The sequence below is a fragment of the Mesoplodon bidens genome, assembly GCF_964165515.1.
Source record: "Mesoplodon bidens genome assembly, chromosome: 10".
Taxonomy (NCBI): Eukaryota; Metazoa; Chordata; class Mammalia; order Artiodactyla; family Ziphiidae; genus Mesoplodon; species Mesoplodon bidens.
This window is the reverse complement of record NC_138172.1, coordinates 31,922,517-31,937,255: the sequence shown is the minus strand read 5'-3', so window position 1 is coordinate 31,937,255 and position 14,739 is coordinate 31,922,517. Positions and strand designations below refer to the sequence as shown.

Below are 14,739 nucleotides of genomic sequence, written 5' to 3'. Positions count from 1 at the left end.
CAAAGCCAGATAGAAGAAGAAAATAAGAAAATAATTCAGTCACAATGTCCTAAAGAGGGCTTCCCTGGTGGTGCAGTGGTTAAGAGTCCGCCTGCCAATGCAGGGGACACGGGTTCGATCCCTGGTCCAGGAAGATCCCACATGCCATGGAGCAACTGAGCCCATGCACCACAACTACTGAGCCTGCGCTCTAGAGCCTGCGAGCCACAACTACTGAAGCCCATGAGCCACAACTACTGAAGCCCATGTGCTGCAACTACTGAAGCCCATGCACCTAGAGCCCATGCTCTACAACAAGAGAAGCCACTGCAATGAGAAGCCTGCACACCGCCACGAAGAGTAGCCCTTGCTCGCCACAACTAGAGAAAGCCTGCGTGCAACAATGAAGACCGAACGCAGCCAAAAATAAATTTTAAAAAATGTCCTAAAGAATAAAAGACTTCCATTTCAAAGGCAAATACAAATGGGGAGATATATTCATTTTCTATTGCTGCTATAATAAATTACCACACATGTAGTGACTTAACGCAAATTTATTACCTTAAAATTCTATAGGTCAGAAGTCCAACTGGGTCTCACTAGGCTAAAATCAAGGCACTGGCCTTTCTGAAGTTTCCAGGAAAGTATCAGTTTCTTTGCCTTTTTCCATCGTCTAGAGGCTTCCTTCATTTCTTGGAGGCTTCCTCTATCTTCGAAGTCAGCAACAGGTTGAGTCTTCATGTCACATTTCTCTGATTTACTCGCTGCCTCCCTCTTCCACTTTTAAGGACTCATGTGATTAAAAACAGATCCACCCAGATAATCCAAGATAAGATCCCCAGCTCAAATTCTGTACCCTTAATTGTACCTGCAAAGTCTCCTTTGCCTTGTAATGTAACATACTCATAGGTTCTGCGGATTAGAATATGGACATCTTTGAGGGGCCATTATTCTGCCTACTACAGAAGGCATGGAAAATGTTGGTAAAGGTGAAAATAAGTAGAGATGCTTCATTCTGTGTGGACAAATAGATACAATGTGATGCCATTTTTCTTGGGCAGTGGAATTATGGGTAATTTTTCTTTATACATCTCTGTTTTCCAAGTTTTCTACATTACAAATAAAATACTTTTAAAAAAACATTATATTTTAGTTATTTAGGAGAATGTCTATATTGTTAGGAAGTGCATGTTGAACTATTTCAGAGTAGTGTCATGATGTCTGCAACTCACTGTCAAAAGTTCAGAAAACATGGGGCTTCCCTGGTGGCGCAGTGGTTGAGAGTCCGCCTGCCGATGCAGGGGACACAGGTTCGTGCCCCAGTCCGGGAAGATCCCACATGCCGCGGAGCGGCTGGGCCGGTGAGCCATGGCCGCTGAGCCTGCGTGTCCAGAGCAAGTTCAGAAAACACACACACACACAGATACATAGATAGATAAGGCAAATATGGCCAAATGGTAACAAATTTTACTCAAAGAGGAGTATATATGTGCGTTCATTGCAATTGTAGTTTTCCTGTACATTTGAAATGTTTTATAATAAAAAGCGAAACTTTAATGGACAGAGATTCTGTGTTGATTTCATATTATTCTAATTATCATTTTCAAGAATAACTTCACAGTCTAAGAGTAAGAAGGTAAGTCACAAAATCAAGGCACGTTTTCTTCGGCAACCATCTTTGCCACTGATACCAAATTATAAAATTAGATTCCAGGAGCTAGAGAGATGGACCTGACTGGTTTCACTTGAAAAGGTCTCATTTCTATAGGGATGCTTGTTCGCTGTCAGTAGCCCACCAATTTCTCCTAGCATTTCATGTGTTGCGCTTGTTAACATGCTGGACTTGTACAGAGGAGACTGGGTTCTCAGAGCAGTATGCCCAAGGTGGGACCAGCTCTATAATTTGACAGGCCCAGTACCAAGTAAAACTGAGGGACCTTTCGTTAAAAAAGTATTAAGAATTTCAAGACAGCAGAGTCCTCAAGCCCCATGTGTAAGGTCACACATTCATGAAATCAGCCCTACACAAAGCCCAGCAGATTCCAGCAACAGTCTCCTCCCACCAAGCGTCATATGCTGAGCATGTTCAGTGGGAATGGGGGTGGAGGAAGAGCAGGCACTCTAGACTCATTTTACTGCATAGTCTGTTCACTCTATTTCAACCAGTCGTCTTAGGGATGCTTAAGATCAAAGATTCCTAAGAACTCTATGAATTCTCCAAATTATAACCATTCAGTGAGATGCTTTTGACCATTATCTATGACCGTGTTGTACAGTTGTAGGAACAATGCATTTATGTGAAAGAAAAGCTCTAACAGAGCTTATCAAAAGGAAATACAAATAATTATATTAAAAAACGTAATTTGATTTAAAATGGTATAGTCTTGGGACTTCCCTGGTGGCGCAGTGGTTAAGAATCTGCCTGCCAATGCAGGGGACATGGATTCGAGCCCTGGTCTGGGAAGATCCCACATGCCACGGAGCAATGAAGCCCATGAGCCACAACTACTGAGCCCGCGTGCCACAGCTACTGAAGCCCGCACACCTAGAGCCCGTGTCCCACAACAAGAGAAGCCACCGCAATGAGAAGCCCGCGCACCGCAAAGAAGAGTAGCCCCCGCTCACCACAACTAGAGAAAGCCCGCGCACAGCAACGAAGACCTAGCACGGCCAAAAATAAATAAAATAAAATAAAATGTTATAGTCTTCCTAGAATAAAGAATATACTTTAAATATTTTTTAAAACTCACTAGATGAACAAAACCACCACATAGAAAGTCTCTGATATTTTAATTGATAACTAAGTTATTTAAAAACAAACCCAAATGTACCAATAAAAATTCAGAAAGAAAATGCCTCATGTGGCTTTCTGACCCATCCCTTTTATTCTTAAGCATTTGCTGCATTCCAGCTAACATTCTTAAATTGATTATAAAAAGCAAGAGAACGCTTCCAGTAATCAAAAAGGGACTTACACAAGAGTGACAAAAATAAATAGAATTTCTTCTCTTCCTCTTCTTTCTCCCCTTGTCCAGGCTTTTTGCTATTGATATAAAGTATTTATCACTTCTAGGAATAAGACTCCTAGTGTTGATTTTCCCATTTCTGATAAATGATATGGTATTTTTTTAAAAGGGCATGCCTCATATGGCTTAGAAAAACATCTGGAAGGATATAGCTAATAAACTGTTAATAGTAGCTAGCCCTAGGCTGAGGATTTGTGATGAGGATAGAGAGTATTTTTACTTTCCTTACTGTTGCTTATATGAATATATGCAATGAATATGTATTAGCTTTATCAATCAAAAAAAAACACTAAAGAAAATTTTTAAAAAGAAAAACAACCCAGCACGTACTTTAGATCTAGCGTGGTGATTTAGGATCAGTCACTCAATCTCTTTAAGCCTTAGTTTCCTTACCTATAAAATGGGGTTAATACCACACAGAGATGTCATAAGGAAAACGTGTGGTAAATACACCCTCAAGTGCTCACTTTGGCAACACATATAATAAAATTGGAACGATAGAGAAGATTAGCATGGCCCCTGCGCAAGGATGACATGCAAATTCGTGAAGTGTTCCATACTTTTAAGAAACGAAATTGAGTTATTTGTAGTGAGGTGGATGGACCTAGAGTCTGTCATACAGAGTGAAGTAAGTCAGAAAGAGAAAAACAGATATTGTATGCTAACACATATATATGGAATCTAAAAAAAAAAAAGGTCATGAAGAACCTAGGGGCAGGATGGGAATAAAGACGCAGACCTACTAGAGAATAGACTTGAGGACATGGGGAGGGGGAAGGGTAAGCAGGGACAAAGTGAGAGAGTGGCATGGACATATACACACTACCAAATGTAAAATAGATAGCTAGTGGGAAGCAGCTACATAGCACAGGGTGATCAGCTCGGTGCTTTGTGACCACCTAGAGGGGTGGGATAGGGAGGGTGGGAGGGAGGGAGACGCAAGAGGGAAGAGATATGGGGATGTGTGTATATGTATAGCTGATTCACTTTGTTATAAAGCAGAAACTAACACACCATTGTAAAGCAATTATACTCCAATAAAGATGTTAAAAAAAATACACCTTCAATAAATGTACCTTCTCTGAGCCTCAGGTTCCTTGCCTGCAAAATGAGGGAGCTGGATTAGTTGTCCATGATCCTTTCGAGAGTTAATCTTCTGATTCCCTCTTTTTATATTCACAGAAAAAGACTGCTGAATGAAAAATAAATGTTTTTACTTGTCTTCAGGTAATTGTTCTTCTTTTATTTCCTGAAGAACCAGGAAGCCAGAAACCAATGAGCAGTACCTCTGGAATGTCTGGGCAACTCCACCCTGGGCACCTGGGAAATGACAGAGTATTTCCACTCATTAGAATCTCCCTGATGAGGAGAGCTTTCCTTATTGTGAAGAAGATTAAACTTCAGTTTCAAGAAGCTAGTGTGTGCCATTAAAAATATTATATCCTCTCAATTTTAATCTTTGACTACTCCAGGTCTCCTCTTTAGTTAGTTTACTTATACTTATTTGCAAACCAGATACTCTACTTAAGCAATTATGCAAGTGTTCCATAATTCATGATATCATATGTCATTGGTTAAAATCCAATTAGATGAGTATCACTTAGGGAGGGTTGCATACTGAATGAGTTTACAGAGTAAACTCTGTAAGTTGAGCTGTCTCTTACACATCCCAAATGCTAATGATTGCCTATCTTTCATGGTACCAGGGTAATAATTTTACAATTCGTTCTTTGTTTTTCTTAGATTGAAAAGTAGCATGGATCATAGCAGTGGTAATAATGATCAGTTTATTAAAAAAGTAAAAATAATGAAGAGAAAGCTACCACATTGGGAAATACTATCATTCCAAATTTCTCAAAACATAACATGCTTTTTATTTAATTAAAATATTGTATGGATACAGAATCGTAGAGAGGAACACCCACATGGCTTAGAATTCAAAATATCTCATGTATGAGATGTCTAATTTAAGTCTTTTCTGTGCCTACCGAATACCAGTGGGTGAGAAACGCCTTCATTGCCATTTTAGCATTTCCAGCACCCTGTGTAGCTTGGTGAGATTCTTTACCCTTCCAGGTTATAGCAGTCCTAGCTTTTCTTTGAAAAAAATGTGAAAAAGCATATTCTATTTAACGTTAATTTTAAGAGATTGTAGTAGAACTCAATATAAAGAGACACTTTTTGTTTCCACATTTATGAACAAGTTTCTCCATATACAAATTAGAGACATTACAACTTGCTCCTTACTGTATGTGGAAGGCTGGAAGAATTCTTTTTTTTTTCTTTTAATTTATTTATTTTATTTATTTTTGGCTGTGTTGGGTCTTTATTGCTGCACACAGGCTTTCTCTAGTTGCGGCGAGTGGGGGGCTCCTCTTGTTGCGGAGCACGGGCTCTAGGCACGTAGGCTTCAGTAGTTGTGGCACGCAGGCTCAGCAGTTGTGGTTCGCAGGCTCAGTAGTTGTGGCGCACGGGATTAGTTGCTCCGCAGCATGTGGGATCCTCCTGGACCAGGGCTCAAACCCATGTCCCCTGCATTGGCAGGTGAATTCTTAACCACTGCGCCACCAGGGAAGCCCGGGAAGAATTCTTAATATGAGTAATAATAATAGAAACTAACATTCTCTGAGCATCTATTATTTTCTAGGCATCATTATCGTATTTAATCCTAACATCATTTTATTTAATCCTAACAAGACTCCGTGGGGGTACTATCTACTTTTTTTCAAATGAGGAAATTGAAACTTAGAGAAGCTTAATAATTTATAATTTACAGTGCTTTTATTGTTTGTTTGTTTGTTTGTTTGTTTTGTGGTACGCAGGCCTCTCACTGTTGTGGCCTCTCCCATTGTGGAGCACAGGCTCCGGACAGGCAGGCTCAGCGGCCATGGCTCACGGGCCCAGCCGCTCCGTGGCATGTGGCATCTTCCCGGACCGGGGCACGAACCTGTGTTCCCTGCATTGGCAGGCGGACTCTCAACCACTGCGCCACCAGGGAAGCCCTACAGTGCTTTTAAATGGTGATGTAATGTGTGATTCTGAAACCTTGATTTTCATTATTCTACTTTGATCTTCTAGGAGAAAGATGGAAATACTCCGAAGACCATTGCATTGCCTGCAACTCCTTCAGCAACTGAAACCACTTTTCTGTGCCCTTCTTTCTTGACCACCTCTCCTTATGCTCCAGTAATACAGACCTACTTGTAATTCCCTTAAAGTCCTTTTCTCCCAAGTCTCTGGGTGTTTGTAATGTTTCTTTGGCCTAAAATTTCATTATCCCACTACTACCAGACTAGCTGGCCTACTCCTACTCATTTTTCATCTCAGTTTAAACTATTCCACCATGCTCCCATTCCTCTTGATAAACTCATTACAGCAAGAATCTTATTGTACCATCAACTAAATTGTGAGCAACTCAAGGGAGTCTTTTTTTTTCATTGTTGTATTTCCAGAGCCTGTCGCAGTAGCTGTTTCCCACATTCAAATTAAATATTTATAGAGTGAATGAATGACAAGAATGCATAAGTGACTTATAAGTTCATGCACAGAACTCATTAGGGGATGTGGGGGGTTCTATATTACTTTACTCCACAGAAGCCTAAAAGTTACCACAAATGAAAAATTTTCATCCTCTTATATTAAAACTTTTCAACATATCCTTATTTTTCTCCAGAATCAATTACCTGGAAAGAAAGAAAAAAAAAAAGTACCTGGAACATGGTAATAATTCAATACATATCTGCTGAAATAGTGAAGAGTGTTAGAAAAGTATACAAGGTCCTTATAATCTAACACATATTCTTTCCAGACTCACTTTGTGCCACTCCTACTTTATCCTGTAATGAGTAACAGTATGTAATTTTCAATCACGTATCAAATATTTATTGAGTTACTATTATGTGCCAGACACATTGGTCCACCATTTCAAATAGCCTTATTCTTTTTCTTGTTAAACCTTCTTCCTGGAAACTTCTGAAGCCATTCATCAAATACCATATTCATTTTCGTTTTCCTACCAGCCTTGTTTCAGTTCAGTTACCTCCTGCAGAAGGCTGTCTGTGACCCCTTTAGCACCCAGTGCTTGTTTCCATCTTAGCCTTGATTACATCAAAGTGAAGTTATCTGTTTGTCACCTTCCTCTCCCCATCCCTATCTCACAATACTCAGGTGTACTCTCAGAGGGCATGGATTGAGGTTTTGTTCACCTATGTGTCCCCAGGGCCCAGCACAGAGCTTAGGATAGGGCCCAAACCCTGTATATAAGAATTGAAATGCAAAGTAGTTACTCTTTTAGGAGCAAATGGATTACTACCTTGAATTCTCACAAGAAGTGAGTTAAGTATTATCTCCATGTAATAGATGACAAAACAAGGCTTGAAGAGGTTTAGAAACGTGCCCAAGGTCACAAAGTGGTGGAGCCTGTTGTCAAAGGAATCAGAAGAATGAAGCCACCACTGATTCTAAATGAGTAAGACTCACTCCCACTGTCTTTTCTTGAAATTTTCGTTTAGATTTTGCAAAATCTTTCCTTCCTGGGACTAATGACTCCTCATCTACCTTCATATTTTGAGTGGAAGCAGTCCCCCTTTCTTCATATTAGAAATTGTTCGACCACTCTCTGGAAGCAACGTGATGTTAAACTTTATGAAGTCACACTCATTCCGGGTTTGAATCTGAGTTAGGAGCCCTGGGGTACAAGACAGGCCCAGTGAGAAGAAAGGTCGTTTGAAATGGAATGCAGGGACTAAGAAAGAGTGTTCCTCCGGGCAGGATAACACAGTGTAGACTTCAGCAAGGGGAGGATAGACCTTGTTTTAGATGCACAAATCCCAAGGCTTGTGGGAATTTAGTTGCTCACACCTAAGGCGGCCGTGGGGGACTGTGCTGCCCACAGCTAAGATGGATGCTAATAACCTCTCCTTTGGATGAGGTTGTTCGCCTTGCTCAGTGGTATTTTCAACGACGACTATAGTGAATAAAATTTAGTAAAAGTAGGCGCCTTTTACCAAGACGCTAAAGTAGGAATTTGGCAAGTTATGTTTAGAAAACCTTCAACAGGTCAAATTTTTTTCCTGCCCTTAACCAAAATGGTACAGCTTGTCCCACGGTGCTGAAGCGCCTAACCCTTAACTAAGATGGCGTTCGGAGGCTTGTTAAAAATTAGCTTGCCCTCTTTTTCTGCCCTTGTCCATCATGGCTTCCGAGGCATCGATCACGTGACTTCCGGACTACGGCGCGGGAGAGAGGGTAGGAGGGCCCTTGAAGGGTGCGCGTTCCCGTGGCGGTGCACCGGGTAGGTTTCAGTCAGAGTCACTATGGCGGCTGGCACTGGCAAGGTAAGCTGAGGCGGTGGCGGCAAGGGAAGCTGGACCCGTCGTGGCGTCCGGGCACCCAATCCCCACAGCCCGTCCGCAGAGAGGTCGGTCGAGGTCGTGGCCAGTCGCGGGGGCTGGCTCGGGTGGGTTGAGAGGGGCGAAGGCTGAGGCGGGCGGGCACCGGCGGCTGACGGCCGTTTGTTTTCATGTTTGCCCCACCAGGTCGGAAAGTTTTCTGCCTCGTCGGGCACAGCCTGAGGGTGTCCCACCGGCCGCGAGTGGTGGAGGCTGCGGCGGACCCAGCCCGGGGCCTCCAGGCCTCTCCCCCAACCTCCGGGCCGGCCTCCCTCCCCCACCTCCTCGTCAGCCCGGAGCTTCGGCTGCCGCCCCTGAGATGCGACCCTCGCGGGGGCGACCCTAAAAGGAGGCGGCCGGTGTGCTGAGCAGCAGCCAGGAGCCCAGGTGTTCAGGGACCAACTTCCTGCCGGTCGAGAGCCCGGAGCCTCCCCCGGGTCGCGCCTCGCTCGGTCCGCACCCGCCTGCGGAGCCGGATCCCCGCCCTGGTCGCGGGGACGCCCGCCAGGTGCCCCGGAGTCCCGCCTCGGCCGCTGCCCGCGCCCCCGTCGGTCCCCGCTCCTCGTGCCAAGGACCTCAGCCACCGCCGCCTCGGCCCACGGCGGTCCGGGGACCCCGTGCCACCTCCCGGCCGGCCTCCGCGCAGCAGGGGCAATGCAGACTGTCCCGCTGGCCGTCTAGACCCCTTAGCCGCCCCCATCGCCTCTCGTCCCTCCACTCCCGAGGCCCTCGAGGACGGGCGGTGGCTGCCCAGAGGTGCTCAGCTACACCACCTTTCTTCCGCGCGAAAGGACCTTTCTGGCCGCACCGACCCTTTCTTCATGCTGCAGTGCTGCAACATTTCCGCCACCGAGGGGGGAAAGCGGCCGCGATCCCAAACAAAACACAAGAATTGGTGTGTGACTCATCTGGTTGTATACCTCCAGTTCTCAAACTGTCTTCCAGGAGTTTTCTTGGCCGAAGCTGTCCAATGTTTGAGCCTTTTCTTCCCAGGGAAGAAGATGGACTGAAAGCTGCCAGTTGGGGACTTTTTGTGATCAGGGCCCTGCTGGATTTTAAAGGAGGTGATGGGGCTTGCGCTGGCTTGTCTTCCCACCCCAGTGAAGAGTTTTTGATGTTCACTGGTTATGCTTAGACAATGTGCAGTTTGCTTTAATTTAAAATTTTGGGGGGGATAGGGGTATAGGCTTGTGAAGAGCAGGCCGGATCCGGTGGAACTCCTCTTTGTCCCTGGTAGGAGAGACACCCCAAGTCTGTCCTCGATGCCGTCAGCCTTGGCCATCTTCACTTGTCGCCCGAACTCACACCCGTTTCAGGAGCGTCATGTCTACCTGGACGAGCCTATTAAAATCGGCCGCTCGGTGGCCCGCTGTCGACCAGCGCAGAATAATGCTACCTTTGATTGCAAAGTGCTGTCAAGGAACCATGCTCTCGTCTGGTTTGATCACAAGACGGGCAAGGTAATGTCACTACGTTGTCTAACAATTGTTGCTTTTCGTTTCCCTTTGCCCCTTCTGCATAATGAACGTGGGATCCCAGGGCTTGCACCCAGAGGAGACTTTCAGCAAGGCCATGAAACCAACTTTTTGTGTGTCTGGTTCTAGTGGAAATTTGATTGAGGTGGTTGAATGGAAAACAGAGAAGGTATTGTTAATTAAATGCCTCGAGAGGGCGATGGCATCTTGATAACGTGGTCATTCCCAGTGAAATCCCAAACCCTAATTCATTTTAGAAAACTAGATAGCGAAACTTGGCTTCTTGCTTTCAGTCTTTTTAGAAAGGTGAATTTGCAGTTCAGTGCTTGATGAAGCAAGCAGCAGTTCCCAAAGCAATGCAGGGAATCTGCGGCCGGTATTACTCTGGGGCTCAAATGACTCAGTGGTGAGATATAGTTAACACAGTAGCTTTTCGTTGAGTTCAGATGAGGGCTTTTCTAGCAAGGACAGTGTTTGTGTAAATTTATTTTGGAAGATTTGATACATATTTACCTAGGAAGGGATAATTTGCAATTATCAAAGCCAATTCAATTAAGCATGAACAGCTAACTTTAGATTTCAGAGTTTTGTTTGCAGGTTGGGTGACCGTTTACCAATTGCTTTTGAAAATCACTTTTTGATGTTCCCTTCAGCACTTAATAAAAACACTTAATGCATACTTACAGAGGTGATATTTAAAAATCAGTGTTAAAAATTAATTTAGGGCTTCCCTGGTGGTGCAGTGGTTGGGAGTCCGCCTGCCGATGCAGGGGACACGGGTTCGTGCCCCGGTCCGGGAGGGTCCCACATGCCGCGGAGCGGCTGGGCCCGTGAGCCATGGCCAATGAGCCTGCGCGTCCGGAGCCTGTGCTCTGCAACGGGAGAGGCCACAACAGTGAGAGGCCCACGTACCGCAAAAAAAAAAAAAAAAAAAAAAAAAAAATTAATTTATTTTCTGAAATTATATCCAGCTCTATCAGTTATTGCATTACCTGGATGTGATAGCTTGAATTTCGCACTCTTCATTATAAGTGACTATTTTAGCATTTTGATGTTGTCATCCTAATTAACTATACACGTGGTTGCTTATATTTTAAGAATACAAGAAAAAAATTGAATAAGACCCTTTCAATTTTTAAAACCATCTATGTGTGAGGAGCATATACTAAAGAGCTCATGTTTGTGCTTAAATCTCAAGTTTTAGTTAAGCTACTGAATTAGTTCCAACTTCGAGTAAGTTATGTAAGACTAATAAGAATATCTCCGGTTTCACCTCCTGACTTTTTGGTCCCTCTTTCTGAGTTAAATGATTAAGTCTTTTTTAAAAGAAGAATTTAAGACTTTTAGAAGTGGACTGTTTTGAAATGAAAGAAACCTGAGCCTCAGAAGGAAGAGAGAAAGCGTTACTTCTGAATTAAGGAATTATTATATAAATCATTTTTCAAAGAAAGGAGGAAAAGATTGCCCAAGTGCTGTGTGCTTGCATAATATCTATATCCTACTCTGTATGTAGGATAAAAACTAAAAAGTATGTTAATTTTTCTGTATAACACCAGATGCTCATTTATTTACCTGTGGAACAGATCCTTTTTTTCTCCCTGGAAAGTAAAGTTTGGGTGCCTGAAAGACCTCATAGGTTACGTATAGTAATTTAAAGAACTCATCTTTCCAGCAGTCAAGTTCAAACATAGATAGTTGCCTTAATCAGCTTTTACATTTTTGTCCTTTTATGTCCCTGGGCAACAGTTAAGGTGAAACTTAATCAGGTAATAGGTTTCTTAAAGTACATTGCAAATGTACCTTCTTTGATTTATTTTGAGATGACTAAGGATAGATCAGTAGTGAGTGTTTATTGTATAAACTGAAATATGTTAAAATTTTGAATGAAATTTATTACTAGAAAACCTTGTCTTTAAAGGATACGCAGCTTATTTCTACCATTTGAACTTTTTTTTCTTTCTAAAACATACTCAGGATGTGAGGCCTTTACTTTAGAGGTAGATATGACTATTAGGGTTGATTATTTTACCACCTACCACTTAATCTATTTAAAACAAATAACCTGTCAGATCTTGCCATGTGATCAAATTGTTTTAAGAATTAACTATTTAAAGTTTAGGTTTGAACAGACAGTAGGTTTTTTTTTCTTTTTTAATCTTTTAATTTGTTCTCAGCAGGAGAAATAAGGAAAAGTACACCTACTCAGTCTTTCCTGAAGCATAAGTCCCTCTTCTATTATTAAAACAAATTTTTTTTCTATCTATCTATTTATTTATTTTTGGCTGAATTGGGTCTTCGTTGCTGCACGCGGGCTTTCTCTAGTTGCGGCAAGCGGGGGCTACTTTTCATTGCAGTGTGCAGGCTTCTCATTGCGGTGGCTTCTCCTGTTGCGGAGCGCGGGCTCCAGGCGCGCAGGCTTCAGTAGTTGTGGCACGAGGGCTCAGTAGTTGTGGTTCATGGGCTCTAGAGCGCAGGCTTAGTAGTTGTGGCACTCGGGCTTAGTTGCTCCAGGCACGTGGGATCTTCCCCGACCAGGGCTCGAACCCTTGTCCCCTCCATTGGCAGGTGGATTCCTAACCACTGTGCCACCAGGGAAGCCCCAGATAGTAGGTTTTGATTGAGCGTCTGTTATGTGCCAGATAGCGTGAGGTACACAGTAACAAAGAAAACCCACAATTAGACCAAATATCATTTATTGTTTTCTCTGTAATAAATTTACAGTATGAGGATTTGTTACAATTTTATCATAACAGAAGTCCCTAGGGCCTAATATATATTCCCAGCAAATTTCTTTGTACAACACTAGAATCCCCTCCTTCTTTAAGCATTGCCTCAGGCAAGTTCTCTTTGTTTGTTTTTTTCCTCAAACATCTTTAAACTTCAGTTTTCTCTTCTGGGGATAATAATAGTACCTACTGTTGTTTCCAGCATTGAGATAATCATGTAAATCACTTAGCACCCTGTTTCTGGCCCTTAATAAGGTCTCAGTCCTTAGAAAGAAGGGTGTTTGGGGTCAGGGGAAGAGGGAACCATCTAGGCAGGTCTTTGCAATTTGCTGTAGTGCTGTGGAATCTCAGGAAGGTAATGAGACATTTTTTTCTTTCATGTGATGGCATATGTGGAAGTAATTTTTTAAATTGAAACATGTGTAGAACTTTGTCCAAATTGGCACCTTACCTGGGAAGTGGAAAATTGGGGTAATATGCCCTTTGGTTGACTTTCAATTTGTGAGTGTTGCATTCTGCATTCATCATTATGGGAGAACCATTAAAAGCTGGAAGAAATTATAAACACTTAAAACTTTCTGATTATTCAAGTAATACATGTTTATTGTAGGAAATTTGCAGAGTGTAGGCAGATGGAAATCTAGGTGACATTTTTTAATGCTAAGTTCATGGAATGTGTTATGGTACTTAAAACCTGCATACTGGAGGGTGACAGGTTTGCCACAGAGTGGACTTTAATAAGCTTCCCCAAATCATCTACTCAGGGATGTAGCAGTTGGATACTGCCCTGCTTGGATTCTGGCCCTGTGTATCATCCTTCACTCCTTTTTGGAGGTCAGACTCTTCAAATTAGATGGCAGATTATAGGATGGTCATTAACCCTTCTATTGACTCAAGGTACCACTGAACAAGCAAATCTACCCATATGGTGGTTACATAGAAGAGATAGTAAGTGGACTGCCTCCTTCTGATTTGGATGGCCCTATTTGATTTGAGGCTTTGTGGACCAGCGATAGTCTAGTGGTCGACACAGTAGTTTATTTCCAGTCTCACTGTAGTTTACCTAGTAGTAGGTAGTAGTGGTAGTTGTCTACTTCCAGATTCACTTTTTTACTTAAATTTAACACATATTTTTGGGCACCTGTTCTATCATGATCTGTTTCAGTGGAGAGCATAGTGGTGGGGTGGGGGCATGGGGGGAACATGAGAATTGGTAAGAAATTGTTACTCCTTTTTAGGGGCTTATATTTGGATAGAGAGGGTGACTAAACACCTTGAGAACAGTTGATTTGAGATAAGACAGTATTATATAAGTTCAAATGGCAAGAGAGTGATGGTGTTTGAATTAGACTTCAAAATAGGAGTGGACAGGTACAGGTTAAGAAAAGGTGCTTTTATGGGTTGTGTTTGTGTGTGAGGGGATGAGGGTGGAATAAAACAGACAAAAGCAAGTTATTTTGAATGATTTTGGCATCTTCCAAACACTGAGGAAACTGATTTTGTTGGATAGAAGGTCTTGGAGAGTAGCTATGGGTGAACATTCGTCGTGTGTGGTGTTTTCATGTTTGTGCCTTGTTTTTGGAATTAGTTTTCAGACCTTGGAGGAGAGGGTCTCTGCCTTATGTGTCTGTTTCCTATTATTTCTTGTTAAGTAGATGTTGAGTAACTGAAGCTGAGTAGATAGCCTGGTGCCAGGTTGTGGAATGCCTTTGTTGCCAAACTAAGGGCATGGACGCATGGGTTATGGAAGGCCCAGGAGAGTTCTGTGCCGAGCATTGACATACCAAAACCATTATTTAAGAGTGATAAAACGTCCACATGTAGAGAGGCCTGGAACAAGTAAAAATGGGTAACTGTTAGCTTAACTAAACTTATTGTGTACTATGTACCATCCCCTGTTCTAAATGCTTTATGTGTTAACTTATTTAATACTTAAATATCTATTTAAGATAGGTGCTTATTTTTCCTATATTAACATATGAGGAAATTAAGGCACAGAGTGATTAGATTAGGTTAACTTGCCCAAGTTCATATAGCTAATAAATGGTAGAGGTGGGATTTGAACTGAGGTTTTCTGACTCTTGAATCCAAGCTCTTAACCGCTTTGCTATTCCAAGGCTTTGTAAAAGTTTAGATATGATGT

General features: G+C 42.5%; 1 protein-coding gene and 1 long non-coding RNA gene across 16 annotated transcripts in view; both read left to right on the top strand.

The window, feature by feature from the left end:
* LOC308624353 overlaps positions 1 to 6,199 on the top strand; it is a 30,079-nt gene extending 23,880 nt beyond the window's left edge. The window contains exon 4 of the long non-coding RNA XR_014016959.1: positions 6,084 to 6,199. This is a non-coding gene — a long non-coding RNA (uncharacterized lncRNA). The remainder of the gene's footprint in view (positions 1 to 6,083) is intronic.
* A 3,457-nt stretch (positions 6,200 to 9,656) lies between these two features.
* Positions 9,657 to 14,739, top strand: part of SLMAP (sarcolemma associated protein) — a 153,598-nt gene continuing 148,515 nt past the window's right edge. For all 15 annotated transcript variants that reach the window (XM_081247441.1, XM_081247439.1, XM_081247437.1 and 12 more), the window contains exon 1: positions 9,657 to 9,855. In XM_081247441.1, coding sequence (XP_081103567.1) covers positions 9,658 to 9,855 — 198 coding nt within the window. In that variant the 5' untranslated portion in view covers position 9,657. The remainder of the gene's footprint in view (positions 9,856 to 14,739) is intronic.